Source organism: Peromyscus eremicus, chromosome 10 (assembly GCF_949786415.1).
Source record: "Peromyscus eremicus chromosome 10, PerEre_H2_v1, whole genome shotgun sequence".
Classification (NCBI taxonomy): domain Eukaryota; kingdom Metazoa; phylum Chordata; class Mammalia; order Rodentia; family Cricetidae; genus Peromyscus; species Peromyscus eremicus.
Window position 1 is genome coordinate 46,663,514 of NC_081426.1, and position 24,690 is coordinate 46,688,203.

A 24,690-nucleotide genomic window follows, 5' to 3' on the forward strand; every position below is an offset into this window, starting at 1 on the left:
TGAGTTGCTATGTGGGTGCTGGGAACCAAACTTGGGTTTTCTGGAAAAGTGCTCTTGACCAACTGAGCCATCTCTCTAACTCATGTTTGAAATTTTGAAAGACTATAGACTTCAAAAGTTATGATTTATTTTATACTGTGATATTAACATGAAACCATGGGGATAAACAATAAAAGAAAGGTTATGGTTTAATAGAGATGCATTTGTACGTCAAGTTGATAAGGGGTCAACTTTGCTGGGTAGTTATTTGTCAACTTAACACAAACTAGGAACAACTGGGAAAAGGGAACCTCAACTGACAAAATGTTTTCATCAGGTATGATGATAGGCAACTCTGTGAGGGCATTTTATTGATTAATGATTAGCATGAAAACCACCTTCAGGTTTTCCTTGGAGATCAAGCCAGGAAGCAGCACTCCTCTGTGAGTCTGCTCTAGTTCCTGCCTGGAGATTCCTGCTTTGAGCTCCTGCCCTTAATTTCCCTTCACGATGGACTATAAGCAGACAGCTGAACTAAATCTTTACCTCCCCAAGTTGATTGTTGTCAGTGGTTTTTGTTTTGTTTGTTTGTATGAATAGGAAGAAAACTAGGGTAAGGAGTGGCCTGAAAGTGCCCTTGCTGTAATAACCCAGCAATTACACGGAGAAGACAAAGCAAATACCAAAGAATGTGAAGGTGATTAATGACAAAAGTATGTTCTATTCTCTTAAATTGTTCTGGGAGGTTTGCCAATTAAAGTAATGAGAGTAACAGGTGAAAAGGCATACATTTTTTGTGAATATGTTGCATGTACTGGAGCTTACCAAAAAAGAAGTGAAACTCCAGGGGTAAGAACAGTCCTATGTATCATTTTAACGAAGGAGTCAAGGAAGGATGACTCATGGGAAGTAACTAGGAAACCTTGGGGTGCTGGAGAAAGAAAACGGTTTGGGAGGGTTTTGTGGCTGTTGTTCTTGTTGTTTCTTTTGTTTTTGCTGGGAATAAAACCAAGGGCCTTACTCAAGTCCTTACTCAAAGCTCTGCCTCAGAGAGACATCCCCAGTCCTTAAATGTGTTTATTTTGATGAGGTTGGCTCCTGCAGGCTCAACTGTCAGCTGACTCTTTGTGATCATGAGTCTTTCGCCTCTCCTGGTACATGAGCTCCCTCCCTTGAGAGGGAACACCTCAAGGGGAAAATCTGCCTTGCTATTCGGCAGAGAAATGGAGGGCAGAGGTCTCTTCTGCATCCATTCATTAAGAATTTTATGCCTAAGTAGCATGTTCATGTGGCATATCCTGGTCTGTTTAAGATAAGCAAGCCCCAGCTGCCCACAAACCCCAGGAGAAGGAAAGTCATATAAAACTCACCTACATCCCCACATCCAGAGGCTGCAACCACATGAACAGAGCCTATCTTGGATCTGCTGAACCACAGCTACCCCACGGGTGCCTGGCTATATGCCTAGACACCTTGCTGTTGTTTACTATTCAGAATTGCTGTAGCAATGGCTGATTCATCTGTGAGGTGCGGGAAGTGTGTTTCTTGATTTGTAACGGCATTATGAGAATCGGAGATATTTAACCAATGTCTCAGATTTCATCACTGGAAGAACGCAATTGTGGTCACATTCACACGGAGGGCTGATGTACCGTGGTTCTGCCACAGCAGAGAAAAACACCTTCCCAGAAGAGGATCCTAAGCAGTGTTGACTGAACCTCTGCTAGATGACCACATTGTGTTTGGTTCGGTTCCTTTGAACGGACTCAGGCTGGTCATGGGTGAAAATGCAGGAGAGTTACCATGAGTGACCAGAAGAGGAGTTGAGTTTCACCATAGGAGACAACACAAACATTTATCTCTTGGACAGATGACCTAAGGTATTGTCCATGGTATTTTAGTAATCTGATCAGTTAATAAACAGTCACAGCTTGGCAAATACTATGTATTTGTCACACACCTGTAGAAAGTTATACACTGAGCCAGATGCAGTACGACAGTGACGGCTTTGATAAAGGGGATGGGGACAGAAGGTGTTCTCTGTCTCCTTTGTGCTCAGAAGTGAACCAAAAAGTCTACTCAGGCCCCAGGGAGTCACAGTTTGGTGAAGTAGCTCATTTGCTTTGGCAATGCTTCTAGAATGGCAGGTTTAAGAAAAGACCCTCTGACAGCAAGAACAATAAACTCACCCTGTTCTCCTTCAGCCCTTAGGGCTCATGGCTGCTCTGAGCCACAGAGCCCTAGGACCCACCCCATATCCACCACTGGTGGTCCTCAGATCTGTAAGCCACTTAAGAGTGTCTGGGTCCCAGTCATGAGCAGAGGTCAAGATATTTTCCCACAGGACATTGCAGTTACCATGCTGATCCAAGTCTGCACATAGCTGACATTGACATGAGGTATCACAGGGCTTCCTAATTCACTGGGTGTCACTGGGATCCCTCCTTCAAGGTGTGACAGAAAGCACAAGGTTGGTGTATTCCATCTTACTGTATAAGGGGACACAGTCTAGCAGGGAAGGGGTGCCACGGCCACAGGAGCTTGAGACAGCTGGCCACGTGGCATTGACAGGCTAAGAAGTATAAAGATGGATGCAGAAGTTCAACTCATTTTCTCCCAGAAACCTAGCCCATGGGATGGTGTTGCTCACATTTCGGGTGGCTCTTCCCACCTCGACGAAGCTGATCTAAAAACTCTCTCATAGATACGCACAGAGTTTTGTTCTCGGTTATTCTAGATTGTGTCAGATTGACAGTCAGTGTTCACCACCCGCAGTGATGTGGAAAACAGCAGCTCGGTGAGGAGGAGCATTCAAGCAAGGCTGGTCCCCCTAACTCCTGGAGGGGAGGAAATAGCTGCACGTGGAGCATTCGGGATGGAAAAGAAGGCAATGGTAGTGCCTTTGGGCTTGAGGACAGCTTGGGGTTGAAGAGTGAGATCAGGAAGTGGCCGGGATGCTGGCCTTGGATTGTGTGATGGGTAAGATGGAGTGGTGTTCTCTGCATGGGTTGACTGATGCTAAAACTCTTCTAAGGCTTTCTAGAATCCCTGCAGACATCTCCTAAGTCCCGGTAATTGCCATTTTTCTTACATTCATTCCTCTTTGTATTCCCTTTGCAAAGCCTGAAATATCAAAATGTCACAGGCCGGGTGGCTTGAGCAACAGAAATTTATGGCTCCATGGAGCCGGAAACTCATCAAGGCAGGGCACACTCCACCCCCTTCATCTGTTTTTCTTTGAGGGTGGGGATCGTGCACCTCCCTCTTTTTCCTTTGGAGCCATGCAGAGGGCAGCTGTGGACATGGGCTTCACGTGCCTGCCTCACTCCAGCGCACTGATGCATTGTGTGCAGATAGGCTTGGGTGTGTCCCTTGACAGGAGTGGAGGGGTGTGTGTGTGTGTGTGTGTGTTTCAGAGAGAGAGAGAGAGAGAAAGAGAGAGAGAGAGAGAGAGAGAGAGACTGATTTTTGTTTGATTTCAGAAAGGGGCTATTTAGTAGCACCTAGGGGAGCCAGGAAGGATGGGCAGCTGTGCCCAGACCTCAGCCTACACTGACTGGCACTGTTCTCATCTACACTCTCGCAGCAAGACATTCTGCCTGGTCGAGTGGCTCGCTCGGTCACCAGAGGTGATGTGTGCAATGTGAGCCTGATAGTTCTGGAAAATCAATCCGATGCATCTTTGTGGAGTGAAGGGAAAGCAGAAAATAAGGGCCGTCTTGGCAGGGTCAGCTGGTTTCTTTATGCTGCTTCCCGGAGGGGAATGACCTTGGAGGCTTCTATGCCCCAGACCCACCCCTGAACCGCAAGCTGACTCTCTCTAAGTGACTTTCGGAAGCTCTTTGCCACGCTGAGAGATGTCAGGAGGACCACTTCCAGCTTCCTGAGCCATGAAGGGAACAGCTAACCTTGGGTGGCCACAAGTCCCTAGCTTCCATCGGCAGTTTCCAGATGGCAAGTTCGGGCCTGTGGAGAGCCTGTCTGCTGATCTCATGCATGACTGAGTTTCTGAGCCATTCTGACCAACTGGAATACTGCTGGTCTCCTCATCAATAGGAGCTTGACTGCGAGCCCCCCTTCCCCCACCCCACCCTCCCAACTCCCGCCGTTCCTGTAGTATTTTGTGCATAGTCCCACCTCCAGGCCTATGGCCAGGTAATTCCCTCCCCCAGATGACATCTCCTTCCATCCTCCTTGTCAAAATTCTGCCCACCTGTCAAGGCTCAGCCCCACCCCCATAACAATTTTGCATTTAATGGCCACACTCACGGCTGAATACCATGAAACATCTGTTGTGTTGTCATGGTAGTGAAGTTGAAATGTATTTATATGACATTTGGATGTGCACTGGAATATATTTTATCTTATCTACAATCTTTTCCTTCTGAGTATACACTCCCTGGGCACCAATAATGGCAGGTGGTTGCATAGCTTAGAAACATTATTTTGTTCAATGTAATAAACCAAGAGGCCCCTTTGGAAAAATGCTTAGCCTCTTAAGGCCAAATGCCATCCCTCACAGAATGTGCTACCATCCCTCCCTTCCTCCGGAAGTTGGTGCAATGCTTTTGGAGATGCCGGCGCCTCCTGTCAGGCAATGCAGCGTCTTGCTCAGGCCATTCTCTCCGGATTCCTCTCAGTGACTGGTCCTGCTTCCAGCTTCTCTGGTGATTACGGATTCCTGTAGACACAGCTGCTGCTGCTGTGCAGCAAGCCAACACTTGCCTCTCTCCCCCATCTCTCCCCAGGGCAGATGCAGATGCCTGGATACATCCAAGCTGTGCTGAAGCCGGGACATCTCAGAGAAGACACACAGGGTAGTTTGAATGAGAAATGTACTCCACAGGCTCATGTATTTTAAAGACTTAAGCCTCTGGTTGGTGACGCTGTTTGGGAAGTTATGGTACCTTTAGAAACTGGTGGCTTAACCGGAGGAAGTATGGCACATGAGGAGGGCTTTGAGAGTTTATAACCTTGACCCACTTCTGGTTTGCTCTGTGCTTCCGGTGTGTGGATGGAGAGGTGACCTCGCAGCTTCCTGCTCATGCTACTTGGACCATGCCCACCCTGCTGTTGTGGATTCTTACTTTGGAACCCCATACAACAAAGAACCATCCAGCCCAAATATCAATGGCAACAATGTGGTTCATAGACTCAGGTATTTGAATACGTGGCCTCCAGTCGGTGGCGCTGTTTGGTGAGGTGGTATGGCATTGCGGAGCAGGGGGTGTCACTGGGGGTGAGCCCTGAGAATTCATGGCCTCATCCCACTTCCAGTTCGCTATGTTTATATTGAAGACGTGATCTGCCAGTCTCCACACCTATCACTTACTGCCTTGCCTTTCTTCCTTGATGGGCTCTTATCCCTCTGGAACCGAAAGCCAGAACCAACCCTTGCTTCTGTAAGTTGGGTTTGGTCATGGTGTTCTATGACAGCAACAGAAAAGCAGCTAATGAAGACGAGATTGAAAGACTGCTCCTATCTTGCAAGAGTATGACCCACTGAGTGGTGTAACTGTGAGTTGTCTGCAGCCTAAGATCCCAGCAGATAGGGAATGGGTGTGTTCGCCCTCAACAGAGGCTCTGAGGCGAGCTGAGCGCCTTGTATGGCTCCTCATTTCTCTTCCTAACAGCACTGATAACCAGCCATGCTCACAGCCCTTTCTTGTGGACTCTCCACACACACAATCTCATTTAAGCCTTGTGAGATGCACAAGAGGTGGATGTTTTGTTTTATTCTCATTGTATAGCGCAAGAATATGAAGCCAGAGGAGGGTTAATCCCAAGATAACCGAGTAAGTTACAGAACCAGGACTATTAGACCCCGAAGTCTGACTCTTTTGCAAATGGCTCAGATAATTAATTTCTGCTCAAATGAAAGCAATGCACACAGGAGAGAGAGGGTGAACTGGAGGCTGAACCTAGAGTCCAAGGAAAGATTCATTTCAGAGCAGGTGCCCCAACAGTGTGAGGCTGAGCAAACATCGTCCGGGCCAGATGTAGGTTTAGGATTCCCGGAAGGGCGCTTCCTGTCACCTTCACATCCACGGCTGTTAATGGTTTCCAGGACAAATCCCTTTCCTGTAGGGGGTCGTTTGGTGTGTTGGGGACGGGGAGGCGCCTAAGGAGAACAAGTGGACCTTAGCACTTTGTCGAATGACCACAGTGACAACGAGAAAGAAAAGCAGCCAACTTCCTGGTGGTCCACTGTAGAAAAATAATTTTATTTACTACTGTAAATAAAGTAGTGCAAAGAGCAGTTTGAACCCACAGTATTGCATTACTGATTTATTTACTACTGGAGCAGCAAACAGAATTCAGACACTCTGTTCTTCCTTGCCCTTGTCCACACACACACACACACACACACACACACACACACACACACACACACCCCTGGACAGACACAGGCAGGCAGAGGGGTGCTGATGGAACTGAGCTAACGGCTGTCTTCCCGCATATTCCATTACCGCCAGTCTACTCTAATGGTGATTCATGAAGAGGACGACTACACTTAAATACTAAAGGTTTTCTAGATGTTATTGCATGGGCTGTGATAGAAACATAAACGATATCCAATAATATCATCAAATGATTTGGAAGCACTACAACGCTAGAAAATTCCACAGGGGAGAAAAAAATGTAAACCCATGTACAATGCTATTGTCTTCCCTGTATACGCTGTTTTGTTAGCTTCAAGGCGCCTCCTAACTGCTGGGTTTGGGACTGAGAGAGCAATCTGTCAGTTGGGCTTTGGGGAGCAGGATGTGGCAAACGCAGATGCGGAAGCATCATCAGCCTTGGAGAGGAGTTCCTGTTCCCTGGTCAAAGAGGGTGAACAAAGACTAAGACTTTTTAGAATGCCACTTCACGGATGGGAATATGGATGCTCCACAAGGCAGACTGTGGTTCCCAGAACAATGACCAGGAATGGAAGTCCAATGCCTCAGCTCACCTCCCCACATGCTCCTATTTTCAAGGTGATCCTTGAGTTTGTTTGATAACTATATTCTGCTCTGGGTATGTCCTTGTTTAAAAATAAACAAAAAAACACCAAGTGCAAAATCGGCATCCAGTTCACAAGACATTTAAGGTATTTATCAGTATAATGCCCTGGCCCTAGCCTTCCCCAACCAGCTGTTGAAAGGACTGTCTCTCAGCGGGAGAGACTGGGAGTGCACAGTTCACCCACGAGACTCAGGGTTGTTAGCCATTGTGGGTGGGTCATCTTCGGAGGCATCTGCAGCTGGAGGCACAGCTGGACTTGGGGTAGATGAGGTGGGGTCTGCCATGACCCAGGCTGGTGCTGGAGAAGAGCCACTGGCTGCAGAGACACATGCAAACAGAGGTGAACCCTGAGAGAGGCACATGCAGGACACCCAGCCCCACCCAGGATCCAGCAGGCAGGATGGATACTCCTTGGCTGGTGGTCCCAACTCTCAGAAGACAGACAACCTTGGACCCATTATCTAGGTTCTTTGAACTTTGGTGTCCCCTTCTATAAAATACCAGATTGGAACAGATGTGTAAAGATCTCTGGTGGCGCACGCCTTTAATCCCAGCACTCGGGAGGCAGGGGCAGGTGGATCTCTGTGAGTTCGAGGCCAGCCTGGGCGACAGAGTGAGTTCCAGGAAAGGCGCAAAGCTACACAGAGAAACCCTGTCAAAAAAAAAAAAAAAAAAAAAAAAAAAAAAAAAAAAAAAAAAAAAAATCCCTGGTGGCTCTTATGGCCCGAGGTTTTAAGTCACCAAGTGTCTGAAGGGATTTCCAGGCAAAACATTGCTGTAATCAGTTTCATGAGCTGTGGCCCTATCCCCACTCCCCGACCCTCGCACCCCCATGATGTCAATATACAAACCATACATAATGTCAAATAGTTGGAGAAGGGCTGGTTTTATTTACATTCTTATGCCATTTGGAAGGTGTGTCAAATTCAGCTCGAGTTATTTTATTTAAATAATTGCATGCAAGGGTTGGAAAATACAATTGCTGCATTTTCCATGAAATTATTAGGTTTCAGTATTTTTCAAAATATCTTTAGTAGAGAAGATAATGACCCTGATTTTAGAGGAGCTTATGTCAAGTTTATAAGAGTAGTTTTCTTTTCTTTTTAACTTGTATTTTATGCGTATGAGTGCTTTGCCTGCATGCATGTCTTGTACAACTTGAGTGTCTGGTGCCTACAGGGTCCAGAAGAGGGCATTGGATTCCCTGAAACTGCAGTTACAGATGGTGGTGAGCTGGCATGTGGGTCCTGGGAATTGAACCCAGGTCTTCTGCAAGAGCAGCCGGTGGTTTAAAAAACTGAGCCATCTCTCCAGTCCCCATATCAATAGTTTTCCGATGTAGTGATTTTGCCTCCTGAAGGACAGGGGCACTGCCTGGAGACATTTCCACTTGTCATACCCATACAGGGGTGGGGGTGGAATGATGTCATCTAACGAGTAGAAACCAAGGATCATGTTAAGCCTCCTGCAGGACACACGGCAAGTCCCACAGCAATGAGTGACCAGCTCTAAATGTCATCTGCTCTGGGGCTGGCAAAGCCTGCTTTATTAAAACCTCGATGTGCCCCAGGTAAGACCGAGGACTCTGGTGGCCACCCGCTCTGGCCTTGAAGAGCTGTGTGACTTTGGGTAACTTATCCACATGTTCCCGCCTCCAAGAAATGGAGAAAATGAATGTAGCTGCCTCGTGGAGTCATTCCAAGGGTTAAATGAGAAAATGCACTTTAAAATGCTTAGAACAGTGTTTGGCATGCATAAGTGTGTGGGAAATGTTACCGGGTTACCAGGGAAATGTGTTGAGATTTGTTCATTTCAGGTACACGGCTTATGGGACTGATAAAAGAGCGGAAGCATTTGTTTTTTTGGATGCCTGCAGTCCCCTTTGAGGCTCCAGTACAAAAACAGCATGAACTTCAAAGCCAGAAAGACCACGCGTTGAATAGCACTGATGTTTACCAGCTGGGTAATCTTGAGGCAGCTCTTCACTACCCTGAGCCTTGGTTTCTTTAGCTGTAAAAATGGGGAGAGTAACACCCAGAGCTGTGTGATGAGTGGCGAGCTCAGTGGTCAAAGTCTGGGCAAACACGGGCTAGTTTACCTGCAGCCGGCCATCTCAATTAAACTCGGGAGTGTTTTATCTTCCTAACTGTGTACAAAGTGGGGTCCTTTTTATTTTACTTATCGGTTTTGTCCTTATTTATTTGTAGTCCATATGTGTAAGTGTGTGCATGTGCCGGGCACACATGTGGAGGTCGGAGGACGGGTTCCAGGAGTCCTTTCTCTTCCTCCATCATGCGGGTCCAGGTTTCCAGCACTGGTAGCAAGCATCCTTGGCTGCTGAGCCATCCCGACGGACCGATGGAGCCGTTTTTAAAGGGCATTCTGAAATGTGTGTACCATACAAAGACGCCACCCTGTGCTGACAACCCAACTCTTCAACAGCGTCATGTCTGAACGTGGTCACCCCAAGGGCCACTGCTGGAAGTTGGGGCATGAGCCTCCGAGCAGGTAGGTTGGCTTTTCTGCCCATGGACAGGATTTTTCTTTAGGGCCTCTTCCAGCACCCACAGGAGATGGGTGGAGACAGAGACAAGGGGAGGAGAGGCCATGGTGTTGTGGAATGGTGGGACATTGCTCGGGTTATTAAAGACTTAGAGACAGGTGACCAAGTGATGAGGTCCAGAGACCACTGTGCCACAGTAGGAGGCCCAGTCCTGGTGCATCTTCTTTACCTGCTGTTGGCTACCCCTAAGCTAGCTACTGCCTTTGGATGTTTTAGTGCTCACGTGCTGGAATCCCTGGTTCCTCTGTTTCCTCCCCTGGGAACAGGAGGGCTTGGAGCAGCTGGTGTCTGGACCCCCTTTTGCTATAGGATCTGCCTTCCCAGTGACCCCTGTGGAAGTTAATACAACACTAAAGCAAGCTGAGGGAATGTCTAAGTCACCATGGTAACAAGATAAATCAGCAATTGGTTTTCTGATTAAAACAAAAGGTGCCAATGTGTAAATGTAGAAGGAATGCCTAATTAGCGCTGCCACCACTTAATCCCCCTGGACGGGAACAATAATGAACCCTGGCTGTTTCCAGGGCAAGTTTGTTATTATCTTTGTGAGGGGTCTCTCCCTTCTGTTGGGGGCTGCAATCACTGCGTGAGTCCCCCCAACCGCGTGTCTTAATTTTAGAGTGGCCCCTTTGTCTCTGCTCACCTGGAAAGCATGCTAATTTTATTATTGGGCTAGAATCAAGGTAACCAGGAATATCATTGTGCTGCTTAAAAAAAATTACAGCGTATATTCCAGAGCCAAAGAGAAGTGATTTGTGGATCACTTGCTGGCTGGGGAATCATTTCTGAACATTAGTGGGAATAATCAGGAGCTGGCACACACAGGACCCAGGGCCAATGGCAGTCACTGCCTGTTTTTGTGTGGGTCCATGATCTAAAAATGGTGTTTACACTATTAAATGGAAGAACAAAAATCAAAACAAGAATAAGACTTTTTGACATGTGGACACATTTGAAATTCAAATGTGTCCACACGCAGTTTCATTAGAGGCCCGACTATGATGTCTGCTTCAGATTTCCAGGGACAGAGTGGAAAAGCCGATGCAATTGTCATTGACCTCCTTACAGAAGAGTGTGATGCTGGGGCGTAGCTCAGTTGGTAGGGTGCTTGACTAGGATGCCTGAAGCCCCTGGTTCCATCTTTAGCATCACATAAACTAGATGTAGAGATATTGGCCTATAATCCCAGCATTGGGGAGGGAGAGGAAGGGGGATCAGAAGTTCAAGGTCATCCTCCACTACATGGCAAGCTTGAGGCTAGCAGGGGCTATGGGAGACTCTGTCCAGAAAAGAAAACCCGAGAGGATGCTGACCCCTGGTATAGTCCTCGTATACATTTGGCTGCCAGTGAATCAGATGTGGGCTTCAACAAAGAATATGGGAGCACGTGTTACCTGGCAGGCCACCGGTAAAAATGAGGGTCAAGGAGATGGCACTGGAAATCTCACACTATGTTTGAGTTAGTCCCCAAGGGCCTGCAGAGCCCAGGACACATACAAGATTCCTATCACTAGACCAGCTGTAAGCTGGGGCACTGGTGGCCGCCAAGAGTGAGAGACTGGGGGAGATGGGGTAAACACCGTGCTGTGAGATCTCTGACTTCAAGGCTATCAACTTTCTTCGCCAGCACTCTGTGTGGTATTTCACTGTGCTTTTAGCAGAAACCTCATTAGCTGGAAATGGAGGGGACAGGAGCAGAGCAGAGAAAGGTTTAATTAATCTCACTTGGATCGTCTTACGTTGTTAAAAAGAAAAAGAAAGAAAAAACCCAAAAAGCTGAGGCTAAACTACAGCCTGAAAGGATGAGTCAGCATCCATGGGCAGTGTAGGGACAGACTGGCAGGGACTCGGTCACCTCGTCATCCCTGGGAGCAGGAAGCTCCACGGACCTCTTTTATGCTGCGTGTTCTTTAGAGTCATGGGGGATTTTTTTTTTTTTTTTTTTTTTTTTGCTCTGAAATGAACAAGTCCAGATGGGTTTTGGAGTTCAGATTTGGGGCTTAGGTGAGACTCTGCAGAATGAGTTATCTTGTGGACTCAAGTAGAAATGTGAAATTCATTGTTTCATATACACACCTTAGATGCATAGATTGAAAGGTCAATTTATGTATGTTTAGCGCCCCTGCATTTCGACCACAACCTGGGAGGTGAAGTCAGGGCTGGGACTTCCCTCTTGTGGCTTCATGCTGGTACTTACATTCCAGGGTTTAAGAATTTAGGATTTGGAGTCTTACAGATTTTGTGTTTTCAAAATTCAAATTCCAGTTTTTCACAGGGGGACTCTTTCTTTGAAATGGCGCTTCTGTTTTTTCTTTTATTCTTTTTTCACCTCCCTGCAGGCAGCCGGCCAGGCTCCAGGCTTTTCTGTTTGAGGGACATCTGCAGCAGGCACAGGTAGATGTGGCTCTGGACTCACTTTACTTTGAGATATTTGGGGTTTCAAAAAGGCTGCTCCATTAAGGTAATTAGGCTTGGTGTCCTTGGTAGGGAGGGGGAGGCGGTACTTTTGAGACACATTCAAGCCTTGAAATAAAACTCTTTTTGGAGTCTGAGAGAGGAGCTGAGCTGTCTGTGGATTGTTCTAGCAAAATGCCTCCTCCTTTCCCCGGGAGCAACCTGAAACTGGAAGGCTCCAGGGAAAACGCTAATGGTTCTGTGGCTAGGTGAAGATGCCCCAGCAGGGTGACCCAGAAGCTGCCTCTCTGAGGACCTGGAATAACACGGTAGGCCTGGAGCAATAGGAGTTCTGCTCTCGGACCCGTGGCAACCAAGGGACCTTATTACCCTGAGAAGCACTGACCTCTTGAAAGATGTAGCTGCATGGAGGAAGGCAAGCCAGGAACCATAAACAAGTTTCATTAATGGCAGTACTTGTCCCCTATTTTGTTACTTGTGACAGATTTGTTAACACCTTTGTTTAAATGCTTGTGAAGTGAAAGCTCCACAGCATAGCAAAAACATGCTGGGCTTTGGTTAACTATTACAGAGGCAAATCAGGCTAGTTAAGTATGATCGCCTCCTTGTGGCAGAATTCTTTAATTGCAGGCAAAATGTCCCAGAAGGATGGGACTCTTGCAGCTTAAATACACCATGCCATCTCATTTGGTTCTCTCAGCTATAGAAAGGAGCAGGCAAAGTATTATTTCTTCCATTTTACAGAAGCACAAACAGAGGCACAGGCAAGCAGCTTCTCCCTTGCTCAGCACTGTCCCACAAGTAACAGTAGGGCCAGAATCCTAGCAGCTCCCTTCCCCACGACTGGTGGGGCTAACTCCTGTCCTGCACCACTGAACACGGGACCACTTCATGCGGCAAAGGCTACGGCATGTTGACTTTATATCACGGAGCATCATATGAACTTGGGAGGAAAATGAGGCTGACTTGGGCTGAACACACATCAGCTCACCAAGGCCAGTGGCAGAAGTCCACTCACCTGTGCCCCATCACCTGCCTATCACCTCTTCAGTCACCCGGGCTGAACAATCTTAGCTCAAAATGACCGGCATGTTTTCACTCTGGATAAGGACGTTAGACACCAGGAAAGGAATGGAAGAGACGCTTCGGTTCTCAGCATGAGTGCTCCCAGGGCTGGTGGGACTGCAGCAGGCTGGCGCATTCTGGCAGCATGTGAGCCTTTCCTTTTTATTTCTGCCATTCCTGGTCCAAGCATGTTTTACAGGATGGCCGTGTGGGCACGACCCAGAGGCTCGCTGCAATTGTCCAATCTAGACTCATGCCATCAGAATCTTCGTGGAGTATGAGCCCTGCATGATTCGTATGCCCAGTAAAACTAAGAAGCAGTGGGCTACAGTTTACACATGGAAACATTATTTTGTAATAAGTAATTTTCTTTTAATTGTCTTTTATATGCTTTTAAAGGAAATAGGTGCGTGGGCAGGTTAATTACGAATTTTATTTTAAGATACTCAAACCTATTAGGAAATATTCCTACTGTGAAGGAGCAATTGGTTTTTTAAGATAGTCTACAACATTTTAAAGTATTGAGGTTTCGAAAGCAAGTTTGGAATTCTCCACCTACATCCCTCTTGGTTTCACTTCCTTAGTTGAACAGGCTGCTTCACCTCTCTTGCCTCAGTTTCCCCATCTGTAACATGCCACATGTAGAATTAAGTTCTTTTTTTTAGATCTTATTCCAACACAATCTTCTGTGGTTGCCAAAAAGAAAGGGTGTGTGTGTGTGCCAGAAAAAGCAAATGAAAAAGGTTTTTGAAAAGTGAGGGGAAGCATGTGATGGAATGACCCAAGGAGAGACCGGAAGGGGAAATATGTATGATATATAAAGGGTGGTAGGGACAGGGGGACAAGACTGCAGAGGGACTGATAATGAAGACTGGAAGACAGGAAGCAGCAGTGTCTAACAAAGGCGGTCCCACCTGCCCATGAATTTTCATGGCTACCAGCTGACATAAAACCATCAAGTCAATTTTCAGCAACCCCAATAGAGCCGCATCCAGAATAGTCACAGCAGTATTTCCACAGAGTAAAAATGACAAAGATAATTTGAAATGGAAAACACTGACAAGATGCAAAATAAATGTGCTCTACCTGGCAACAAATTCAGGGACGAGACAGAAGGTGCCCTGAGGAGATGTATGCAGGGGCAGAGGACGAGGCCTCCAGCCTGGCAGGGCTGCAAAGGGCAGCCCACACCTCCTTGGGTAAACGAGAGGAAGACCCTGCATTTGCCTGTGAGAGAGAGACCAATCCATTCCTTTCACTTTTCTTTTTTTTTTTTCTTTTTTTTTTCTTTTTTTTTTTTTGGTTTTTCGAGACAGGGTTTCTCTGTGTAGCTTTGCGCCTTTTCCTGGAACTCACTTGGTAGCCCAGGCTGGCCTCGAACTCACAGAGATCCGCCTGGCTCTGCCTCCCGAGTGCTGGGATTAAAGGCGTGCGCCACCACCGCCCGGCCTCCTTTCACTTTTCATCATCTGCTCCACAAATAATGGCCGTGCCAACAATCCGATGCCAGCCCGCCCCTCATTTACCCATTCATAAATGTCTCTGTTCATCTTTGTGAGTTATTCCCTCCTCTTGTCACCATTCAAGAGGGTGGAGATCTGTCCCTTTCCACCAAGAGGTGTTTGCAGGTTTGAGTCTCCGTTAAGTGTGAGATATTAATGTGAATGGTAAGATTTGGGCCATCCCTTAACCTAATGTTCACTGAGAGGTTTTATACACCACCTCAGTTTAAGAGCTCTCATTTAACTACAGTTGCCATTAGGATAACATCTTACATGCATTTATTAATGTCCCCCTCATTTAGATCCCTCGGAAGTTATGATAGACTCTTTTGATTGATGAGAAACTGGGAGATCAGAAAGGCTGAGTAATTCGCACTAAGTCACACAGACTCCAAGACTGGACTCTAAGTCCAAACAGAAGGCATGAGAATCTCATTCTATTAGTTACTTCCTTATGCTAGCTTGAAAAATAACAGTCTGGAAAGAACCAAAGTGGACTCTCCGAGTCTACCTGGCTAGCTAGGTAGACTTCTGCATTACGACTAGAATGTGCTGTGGGATAGAAGATTCGTTTAACTAAGTACAGATGTGTTACATTTGTGTGTGTCGCAGAATAATTGTTTAACTATGTAAAGATGTGCTGCTGTTTCTCCTTGCCTGCCTAAGCACCATTTGCTCTAATAAAAAGCTGAACGGCCAATAGCTAGGCAGTAGAGGGATAAGCGGGGCTGGTGGGCAGAGAGAGTAAGTAGGAGGAGGAATCTAGGCTCCGGGGAGAACAAGGGAGAAGGAGAGGGAGACGCCAGGGGCCAGTCAGACACAGAAGAAGCAGCAAAGTAGGACATACAGAAGGAAAGAAAGATAAAAAGCCCTGAGGCAAAAACATAGATGAAGAGAAACAGGTTAATGTAAGCTATAAGAGCTAGTGGGACAAGCCTAAGCTAAGGCCAAGCATTCATAATTAATAATAAATCTCTGTGTCGTGATTTGGGGGCTGGTGGGCCGAGAAACCCTGCTATATGAGTGGGAATACTTCATACAGCAGCTGGGTTTGAAATGAGGTTTTCAAGCATATGTAGGGAAAAAGAAAACATTGTCATTGATTTTTGCTTTTGTTTTTAAGCTCAAAAGATAAACACACAAAACCCCAAGCCCTTTACTTTGAAAACTGTAATAGTCTGAGGCTCCCTGACAGTCGGGGACTGTGAGACACTGTACTGTAAGGACTCCTTCATACTATGCAGGACTGTGCTAAGGAAATGAAGCATTACCAAGATCATGAGAGGGTGTGCCACTTGTTGGGAGGGAAAAAGAAACCCCCCTTCCCTCCTGCCTGGGCTCTACAGAAAGCTTTACCTGAGACACACTGGAAATAAAGCACCATCCAGGCGATCACTACGGACAGCAGGAAGGTTCCCAGGAAGTAGATCTGCAGACATTCGGAGCATGTGTCAGATGCCGGTGGAAGGCAGGACCTTTTGCAGGGCTCAGGGATGATACTCACCAGGGCAGAGTGCAGGACAGCACCCCAGAGAAGCCGCAGGTGAAGGTAAAGCCAGGCCAGGGAGCAGGGGCTAAGGGACTCCTCGTTACTGAGGCTCCAGCACCTGTGAACAGAGACCAGGGTACCCTGTGGTATCTAGGCTTTGGTGGCATCAGCCATGATTGGTCCCTCATACCCACATGTGTTTGCCTTTGCATACACAAACTCCCTCAAGATGGTGGCAGAGAATGAAGCTAATTAATTCTAAGTGCTTTGGACCTGGCCTGGTATTTGGAGATCCTAGCAGAAACCTCTGGAAAGATCACACCTCATTCCTAAGGAAGGCCCTGAGTGTAAGAGCTACCCACACAGTATTTCTGAGTGTCTATCCAAAGTCCAGGTGTAGGATGGCCTCCTTATCTTCTAGAAAAGTCAGCTAATCAGTTGTGTGATCCCTCCCCACTCCCCCACACTTTTATGGAAAATCTTGGTCAGCACTTAAACTTCAGATCTAGAACATTCTATGACAGACCTGAAGCTCAATGAAACAGGAACAGCATCTGGGCTTAGTGGAAGGCTGGCAGAAGCAATTCTGGAGACATTTTCTCACACTTGACATCACAAAATCAGGGTGATGCCAGCTTGAACTAAGGCTGGAGTGTCGCCCACTCGGGTCCCCCCATCTCCCCTGGATGGGAGTAGCTCAGAGCTCACCTTTCATATAGCTCCCGGAGTATGGAGGCATTATTGGGATGGAGTGATGGGTCAATTTCCAGGAACTCCAGAATGTGGTGTGAGATGACAGCACCTTCCTCTATCAGTAGAGCTAGGTTGAAAAATCCCTTAAAAAATGAGCAAAACTGAACTCAGTAACTCCTGGAACAAAACCCAGACACATGACCTTCATTACAATGTAAACTTTTACAACCTCTACATTTTTTTTTCACGGTCCCTAGAGCCAGATGGTTTTGTCGTGTTCATTGATGAATTGTTTTTTCCTAAATCTATGCATCGGAGATTTATTTGCAGGAGACTGAGGAGGTATTCAAAGAATGCTACAGCCCATCTGCTCAAATGCCAGGCAAGCCCTTCTCCACTCTGGTTCCCACACAGAAGTTGAGGACATGAGTCGTTGCATCAACAAAGCTAGAACGCTGAGTTAAGCCCATTGCTTAACTCATGTCCTTGACCACCTTCAGTCTATTGGACACCGGATGAAATAAACAGTAGCATATAAGCACACATCTGAGATGTTCTGGGTGAGTGTAGAAAACGGCACATGATTCCTGTTGGTGTAAATCTCAGCTATGGGTCATTTTTCTACCTCTTTCTTCTATACTTTGCTTCTGACACTCAGAGCTGGACCTATCCTTTGGACCTCGTAGCTCTAATAAAAGAATGTCATTCAAGTGCTGGATGGTTGAGATGTGTCTAAAATGTGGGCACTATTAACTACCAGAAAGAAGTAACACCTCGGCCATGAGGGTATGTGGCCAGGCCAACATGCCCTCTAAAAGCAAAGTGACCTTTATTACTAGAGATCCACAAAGACAAATTGTTGCTGCCCTTCAAAGAACGCTTAGTCGTATTTTAATGGTCTCCCTTTGACCTCGTATTTCAATGGCCACCGATAATAATTTAAAGGCCATCAACATCCACCATGTTGTATATACCAGGACTTTCCACCAGTCCATGCAGCAATCACTGTCGACACAATAGCAGCTAATCTGTGACTGCTTGCTGTGTGGGAGGCAGTGTTCTGTTTTATAAACACTCAATCTCATAAATCAGTATTGGTACCATCACCCTTTGATTTTACAGAGTAAGAAACTGAGGCATAGAGAAGTTAAGGGATGTGCTTGAAGTCACCCAGCTAGAAAATGGCAGAGCTGGGATTCAAACGCAAGAGGACAGGGTTCAGAGACTCCACTCACACTGACAAATAGCCTCTAGATAGAGTATGAAGTGTCTTTAAGATGCATGCACACCTTCAGCAGAAACACACCATTCTCCTCTCTTTGAAAGGGAGGTACTCTTAACACTTGAAGTGTTAGAAGAAAAGGGAGAAAGTGGCTATGAGATTGCAAAGACTCTGATCAATGGGAAAATAAGATCAAAATAAGTGGCAGCCAGGCCAGGAGAGCAAGTGTTTGTATGTCTGAATGCAGCCCAGTGGCTTAAGGTTCATTATCAAGTAGGCAAATACATAAAGAACTAATTATGACTTTAAAAACTATCAAAGAACCAACAGATAACCAGGCAAAGAACAAGAATAAAGAATTCACATAAAGAAGAAAATGATGATTGGTTCATCATCAAGCGAGGATGAAATAGTCCTTCTTACTAGTAATTACATAAAAGCAATTGGAAATGAGAATCAAGAATCAGCCTGCAGTCACTCAGTTAACAGAATTAAACTACCCACGTGGACAAGGTTTCTGTCATCCTCCTCTGCTTATCTACTGCTCACTGAGATAATGACAGGAAAATATAAACCAGCAATATACTATTGTGTCATCATAAAACTGCTGGGACTCTGTGACTAGCAAACAGTCTTTCTCTGAGGTATTCCAGTGAGGGGGTAAGGTGGAGACCCAAAGTGTTTATTACAGCCAAAGAGAGGCACTCCCCAGCTCCTTGAGAGACTGTCAATCCCAAGAAAGCAAGAATAGTGGGTTTTTGGGGTTTTTTTCTATTTTATGTCTTCACCGATGAACTCTGTCTGTAGCACATAGGACTGGATAAATCCATGTTGAATCAATAAATAAGTTGTCAAACCAAAGAATAACCATTCATCAATGAGTACCAAAGAAAGAGATGGTGTAATAAAATGTACACAGTGTATCAATTGAGTGAGAAGATTATTTTCAAGGTTGTACGCACACTGGAGTGGATGTAACAGACGCAGTTGGTGGACAGGGACTGGAAGGGAACATGATGATATCATGAAGTGAAAAGCTCCAGGCTCAAGACACGGCTCAGTGGGTAAAGGTGCTTGCCACCAACACTGATGACCTGAGTTCAATTCCCAGGACCCACATGGGGGAAGGAGAGGCCCATCTCCCTAAAAGTTGTCCTCTGACATCTGCATGAACGCTGTGGCATGCTCAGCCCTCCCCTCCTACACACACACAAAAATGAATACATAGCTGTACAAAAAGAAAAAGAAGAAACAAAAGGCCTTGCCACGGAACTACAGACATATTGTATTTATTGATTTCAAGTTTTTTCCCTTTTAAGATTAAATTTTACTGGGTTTGTGACATTGTTTTTCTAAAAAAAAAAATCAAAATTGAAAATCAAATTATTAGGCCTAATTTTAAATGATGGCTGATTGTCAGGGAGATTGTTTCTTCAGCAGATCTGGGAGAAATAATAATTTCTGATGAACACAATATAGATCGTGTTCATTAAGCATACTTGGCATGGAATCAGAGCTTTATAATAAACATCTCATTCAATACTCACATCCCACAGGGGAAGGAGGGGCTGTAATGACCCTGGCTGATGGATGAGAAAAATGGAGACCTGAGGGTTTGGTGATGTGTCATGTACAAGTAACTGAGTGGGAAAGATGTGGGATTTTTAGCCTGGACACACAACTGTGGCACACAAGCAGGTATCAACCTTTCCATCCTCCATTGTAGAAAAGAACCTGAGACCTTCACATATTTCTAATTAGGAAGCTGAAAGGGGATGAAAAAAGAATTACTGTAAAGACACAGGCTAGCGCCGGGCGGTGGTGGCGCATGCCTTTAATCCCAGCACTCGGGAGGCAGAGCCAGGCAGATCTCTTTGAGTTTGAGGCCAGCCTGGGCTACAGAGTGAGTTCCAGGAAAGGCACAAAGCTACACAGAGAAACCTGTCTCGAAAAACCAAAAAAAAAAAAAAAGACACAGGCTAGCGATTGTTGCAGACAAGATCTCCTAAAATCTGGGCAAACTTTTTAAGACAAGCAAGGTGCTTGAATAGTGTTGAGATACTTCCCCCAAGATAGTCATGAATTAGAAATGCAAAAATATTAACTTTACAGACATTCCCTGCTGTGGATTCAATGTGAAATGTCCCCCACAGGCTCATGTGCTCGAACACTTGGTCCCCAGCAGGTGGCGCTGTTTGGGAAGGTTGTAGAACCTTTAAGAGGTGGAGCCTCCCTGGAGGAAGTAGACCACTGGGGGTTGGTCTTCATACTCTACAGCCCAGCCTCACTTCCTGTTCACTCTCTGCTTCCTGAGTGTGACAAACCAGTCTCCAGTTTCCCTAACATGCCTTCCCTCCTTGTCACAAAGAACTGAAAGCCCAAACAAACCCTTTCTCCCTTAGGTTGCTTTTGGTCAGGGTATTTTAATCATACCAGGTAGCTAAAATAAGCTTGCCACTGATGAGGCATTCTGACGGCATGCATTCCTGATGCTCGGGGATCTATCACTTCCCGGGTGCTGGAAGTACATACTGTGCTCCCTTGGGTGTTCTTGCCCTACATATATAACCTCAGTGTATTCATAAGAAAATAGAAGACAGTCTCAAAAGGCCGACTCCAAGAGAGGGCTGTTCTCCCCACTACCTAACCAGGAGTCTTCAGAAACTCAAGGTCATGAAGACAGGGAAGGAATGAGGAACTCTCACAGACTGGAGATCGGAAAGAAAGGGAACATCCACATGTCATGTGGGATCCTCGAGCAGAAAAGGGACACTGCAGGAAAACTGGCAAAGGCAAATCACGACTGAAGTTAGGTAATTCTGCTGCCCCACAGTTAACGTCTTCATTCAACAGGGGCATGTGGCTGTAAGAGATGAATGTTAGGGACGATTGATGAATGGTGCCGGTAACTCTCTGGGTTCTTTGTATAACTTTTTTTGAAGTCTGAAGCGATTGAAAAATAAAGTTCCAAAAAGCTCTCAGGGGGTCAAGTCTCATCACTCACGTCCTGGCTCAGTGTATGTGAGAACCACTTCCTCCTGTGGGCGCACCTCGAGGGCCTTGAGTTTCTACCCCCTGAGTTAGCATTATGGGATGTGGTAGAAATACTGTAGGCTTCCACCAGAGACAGAGCTGTGGTTACTTTGGTTACAATCAGTTGTTTGGCCTTGAGCAATACATTCCCTTGATGTATCTCTGGGGAGAAAATGGTGTGAACATTCCAGCCCTGTGGGATTGGTGTGAGACTGCTAGGAGAACTGGAGTCAGTTCTCTGTCGAGATTCACCTCATAGAACTGTGGGGAAGGGTGTGTGTGTGGCAATGAGGATCCACGACATGGAGCCATGGAGCCATGCTACGGAAGCCATGGAGTAGGCTGTAGGTCCTGGGCCTTGAGAGACAGTTACTGTTGCTTACCTGGGAGTCTCCATCCAGGGCTGCTTGGGCATACATCTGCACAGACAGCTCCAGATCTTGGGACTGGTTTTGGTGGCCATAGTAGTAAAGGTCTCCCATCTTCAAATATGCTGGAGAACACAAACATGTATCTACTCATCAGGCAGTTTTATTTCCAGGGGTGTCTAAGCCACTGCCCATAGGCTGGGAGAGCATACATGCTTATTTTGGGTGACACTGTGATATGACATTGTCATCTAAAATTTCATGATCTAGAACCAGGCAATCAAGTTATAATAAAAAAAAAATGTGAAAAAAGTTATAATGATGGCTGGATGTGGTGGTGCACACCTTTAATCCCAGTGCTTGGGAGGTAGAGGCAGGAAGAGCTCTGTGAGTTCGAGGCCAGCCTGGTCTACACAGTGAGTTTCAGGAAAGCCAGGGCTACATAGTAAGATTCTGTCTCAAAAACAAACAAACAAACAACAACCACCAAAGAAAAAAAACCCAAGCAAACAAACAAACCAATAAAGGGTCATAATGTTTTTAAGAAAGTTTATGGTTCTGATTTTGGTTGTATTCTATGCTTTCTTGGGGCCACATGTAGACATGCTGTTTTAGAACAACATGTTAAATTATTGATGTTTCCTATCATAATACGTTTATACATGCCTGTAAAACACTGTTCTAACTTTAATTGTCAACCTCTAACTGTAAAATTAATACAACCTGGAGTCATCTGAGAGGAAACTCTCAGCTGGGGAATTGCCAAGGTCAGATTGGCCTGTGGGCACATCTGTGAGGAACTATCTTGATTAAAATTGAAGAAAGAGGGCCTAGTCCACTGTGGGTGACACCATCCCCAGGCGGGTATGGTCCTGGGCTATAGAAGAAAGTCCATATAATAAACATAAGCCTGTAAATGAGGACACCAGAGAACAAACCAGGAAGCAGCATTCCTCCATGGTTTCTGTCTCCAGGGTCCTGTCTTGAGCTCCCCCGCCCTCTCCCCACTCCTCTCATTGATGGAATATGACCTGGAAGCTTATGCCAAACAAACACTTCCCTTCCCAAGTTGCTTTTGGCCAGGGTGCTTGTATCACAGCAACAGAAAGGACAGTGGAACAAACATCTTCATGTTTTCCTTGGTGGAAGTCTTAGGCCCTTAGCACTTGCATCTGTCCACATACTACTGTGTTTCCATGTTGGCTCCCTGCACAGATCTGCTCGGGAAGATGGCCATCAGCAGGCTCACAACCCATCCGTTGGGGCTGTCTCTGATCCTGTGTCACAGCTACAGTGCTGTGGCCTGTCCTGCACCTGTCCTGCACCTTTCTGACTTTGTTTCAGTCATGTATTTCATCTGCTTAGGGGTATAGCTACAACTCAATGCCCAAAGAGAAATGCGGAGTCCATCTCTGGTAGCTGTACACAGGACTTCCACCATGGGAAAGTGGGTGCTGGTGTTGGAAGAGCATAAGGGGTAGGTAAATGGGAACCCGGAGGTGATTTAGTAATCAGGACTGGGAAAGCAAATGTCATCCTTAGTGTGCAAGACGGTGGTATGGGAGGGTAGATGTGACAGTGCCAGGGCTTCGTGGCCCCTGAGAGCTGAGATCAAAGATAATCGAGGTGGCTGATGGGAGCTAGAACACTGAAGGGCTGCAACCAGAAGCTGGGTACAAAGAGAAAGGTGGAGGTATACCTGGACTTCTCCCCTCCTCCCATGATGCAATCTGCCAAGAGTACTTCAAATTGGCAGAAGTTCACCTGAATGCTCTGGACAAAGGAGTCTGGTCACTGTAATTCCTGGAGGCTGGCCTCTACCCAGAAACCAGAATGGAGGGTCCAGGAGCCCATCTAGGGCACAAAGACAAAGGACCAGGCCACAGCCCAGGGAACCGCATCATAACAGCCATAACAGCGGTCTCTTCAGAGACGTCTTGGTTTGGAAGGAGTTGTTGGCTTGCAGGAAGTACACAGCAGGGGGCTGACAGCAGTTTAGCCTTGACCTTAATAGCAGACATTTTTCACTTTCTTCCCTAATTGTTTAGAAATATCACACTCCCCACCAAACTGTTAGATGGTCCCTGTGACTATAGATTAAAACCTCCCCAACACTCCAGCTTAGCACCTGTTTTTCTATACATACCAAATGAAGGGGCATCGATTTGAAAAACAGAGAAATTATAGTATCGCCAAACACAATTAACGCCCAAGTATCTCCCAGCCAGGTCCTAGGAGGGAAAGGGGACAGAAAGTTAATTCACTAATATTTTGGTCCAGTGACTAATTTTGCCCCTGTAAAACTGAATTCATTATCTTTAACCTCAGAGCTTCTACGAAAAGAAGGATAGAATACATTACTTACTGGCCGCTCTTCGCAGATGTGTGCTAAATTTGTCTGTGACACTTCAATTCCAGTTTCTGCTGCTAAAACATAATACAGCAAAGCTTCGTGCCTAAAAATAGATGATTAATAATAAATTTCATATAGTGGCTCTTACTAATACTCAGAGAGCCTTATATTCAAACAGAAGAGGGCAAAAATAAGCAGTTTTTTAAAACCACAAAATCATGAGTTCCCCCTGCCTCCCCCCCCCCCTTTAAATAAATACTGTTGTTAAAAATACTGCCTGCTCTGATTTATTTTCTCTTAAAAGCTGAAAGGACAGATAGGGCCGGGAGCTACTCGATACAACAGCTACCTCTACTGGTTGAACGGCATGTGGCCACGCTGGCTGGGGACTGTCTGCAGGTCCTAGGTTCTCGAAGTCTCCCTTCATCGTTTAGGATGAGTGGTATTTAGAAAAATCCCTGAGCTTTACAGCCCTCTGTTTCATGAAAGGCTTTCTAGGACTTAGGGTTCTGAACAAGCTTAATTAAGAGGGGTTTTTGTTGTGCATTAGAAGTTGGGCAAAAGAAATGTGGTTTACAGGGCTTGATAGCAGTGATCAAAATAGACAACAGAATAAGTGTTGAACATTGCAGCAGGTAATGGCCTGGGATTTCTGCATGGAGTTGTGACAAGGTGCCTGGGGCTATAGATATGGCCCGACATCCCCTGATGGAGGGAGGGCCGTGGACACGATGCCTCTGGAGGACGGGGTAGTCATGCCAACCCAAGAAGCATCAATAATATGTGTACCACATGGTCCCACACATCTCACCTGTGGGCTTTATTCGAAAGGGAAAAATCAGAGCTATCTACAAAGACTCCCTTGTCAAGGAGTTTGTGGGAGGGCTGCTCATAAGAACAATAAGAAAGAAAACAGGAAACATACATCTGACATCTACTGAGTGGTGCAAGGACTCCAGGGGGTAGCTGCTTTCAGACGTGGTTGTTCAGAAAGTAATGT

At 46.1% G+C, this 24,690-nt stretch overlaps 1 protein-coding gene across 1 annotated transcript in view; it reads right to left on the bottom strand.

Moving 5' to 3' along the window:
- Window positions 1-6,383: 6,383 nt before the first annotated feature.
- Sel1l3 (SEL1L family member 3) overlaps window positions 6,384-24,690 on the bottom strand; it is a 112,820-nt gene continuing 94,513 nt past the window's right edge. Inside the window, exons 18-24 of the mRNA XM_059275054.1 lie at window positions 23,703-23,793; window positions 23,484-23,568; window positions 21,353-21,462; window positions 16,730-16,857; window positions 16,037-16,139; window positions 15,889-15,961; window positions 6,384-7,303 (exon numbers count right to left, since the gene is read on the bottom strand). Coding sequence (XP_059131037.1) covers window positions 7,164-7,303; window positions 15,889-15,961; window positions 16,037-16,139; window positions 16,730-16,857; window positions 21,353-21,462; window positions 23,484-23,568; window positions 23,703-23,793 — 730 coding nt within the window. The 3' untranslated portion in view covers window positions 6,384-7,163. The remainder of the gene's footprint in view (window positions 7,304-15,888; window positions 15,962-16,036; window positions 16,140-16,729; window positions 16,858-21,352; window positions 21,463-23,483; window positions 23,569-23,702; window positions 23,794-24,690) is intronic.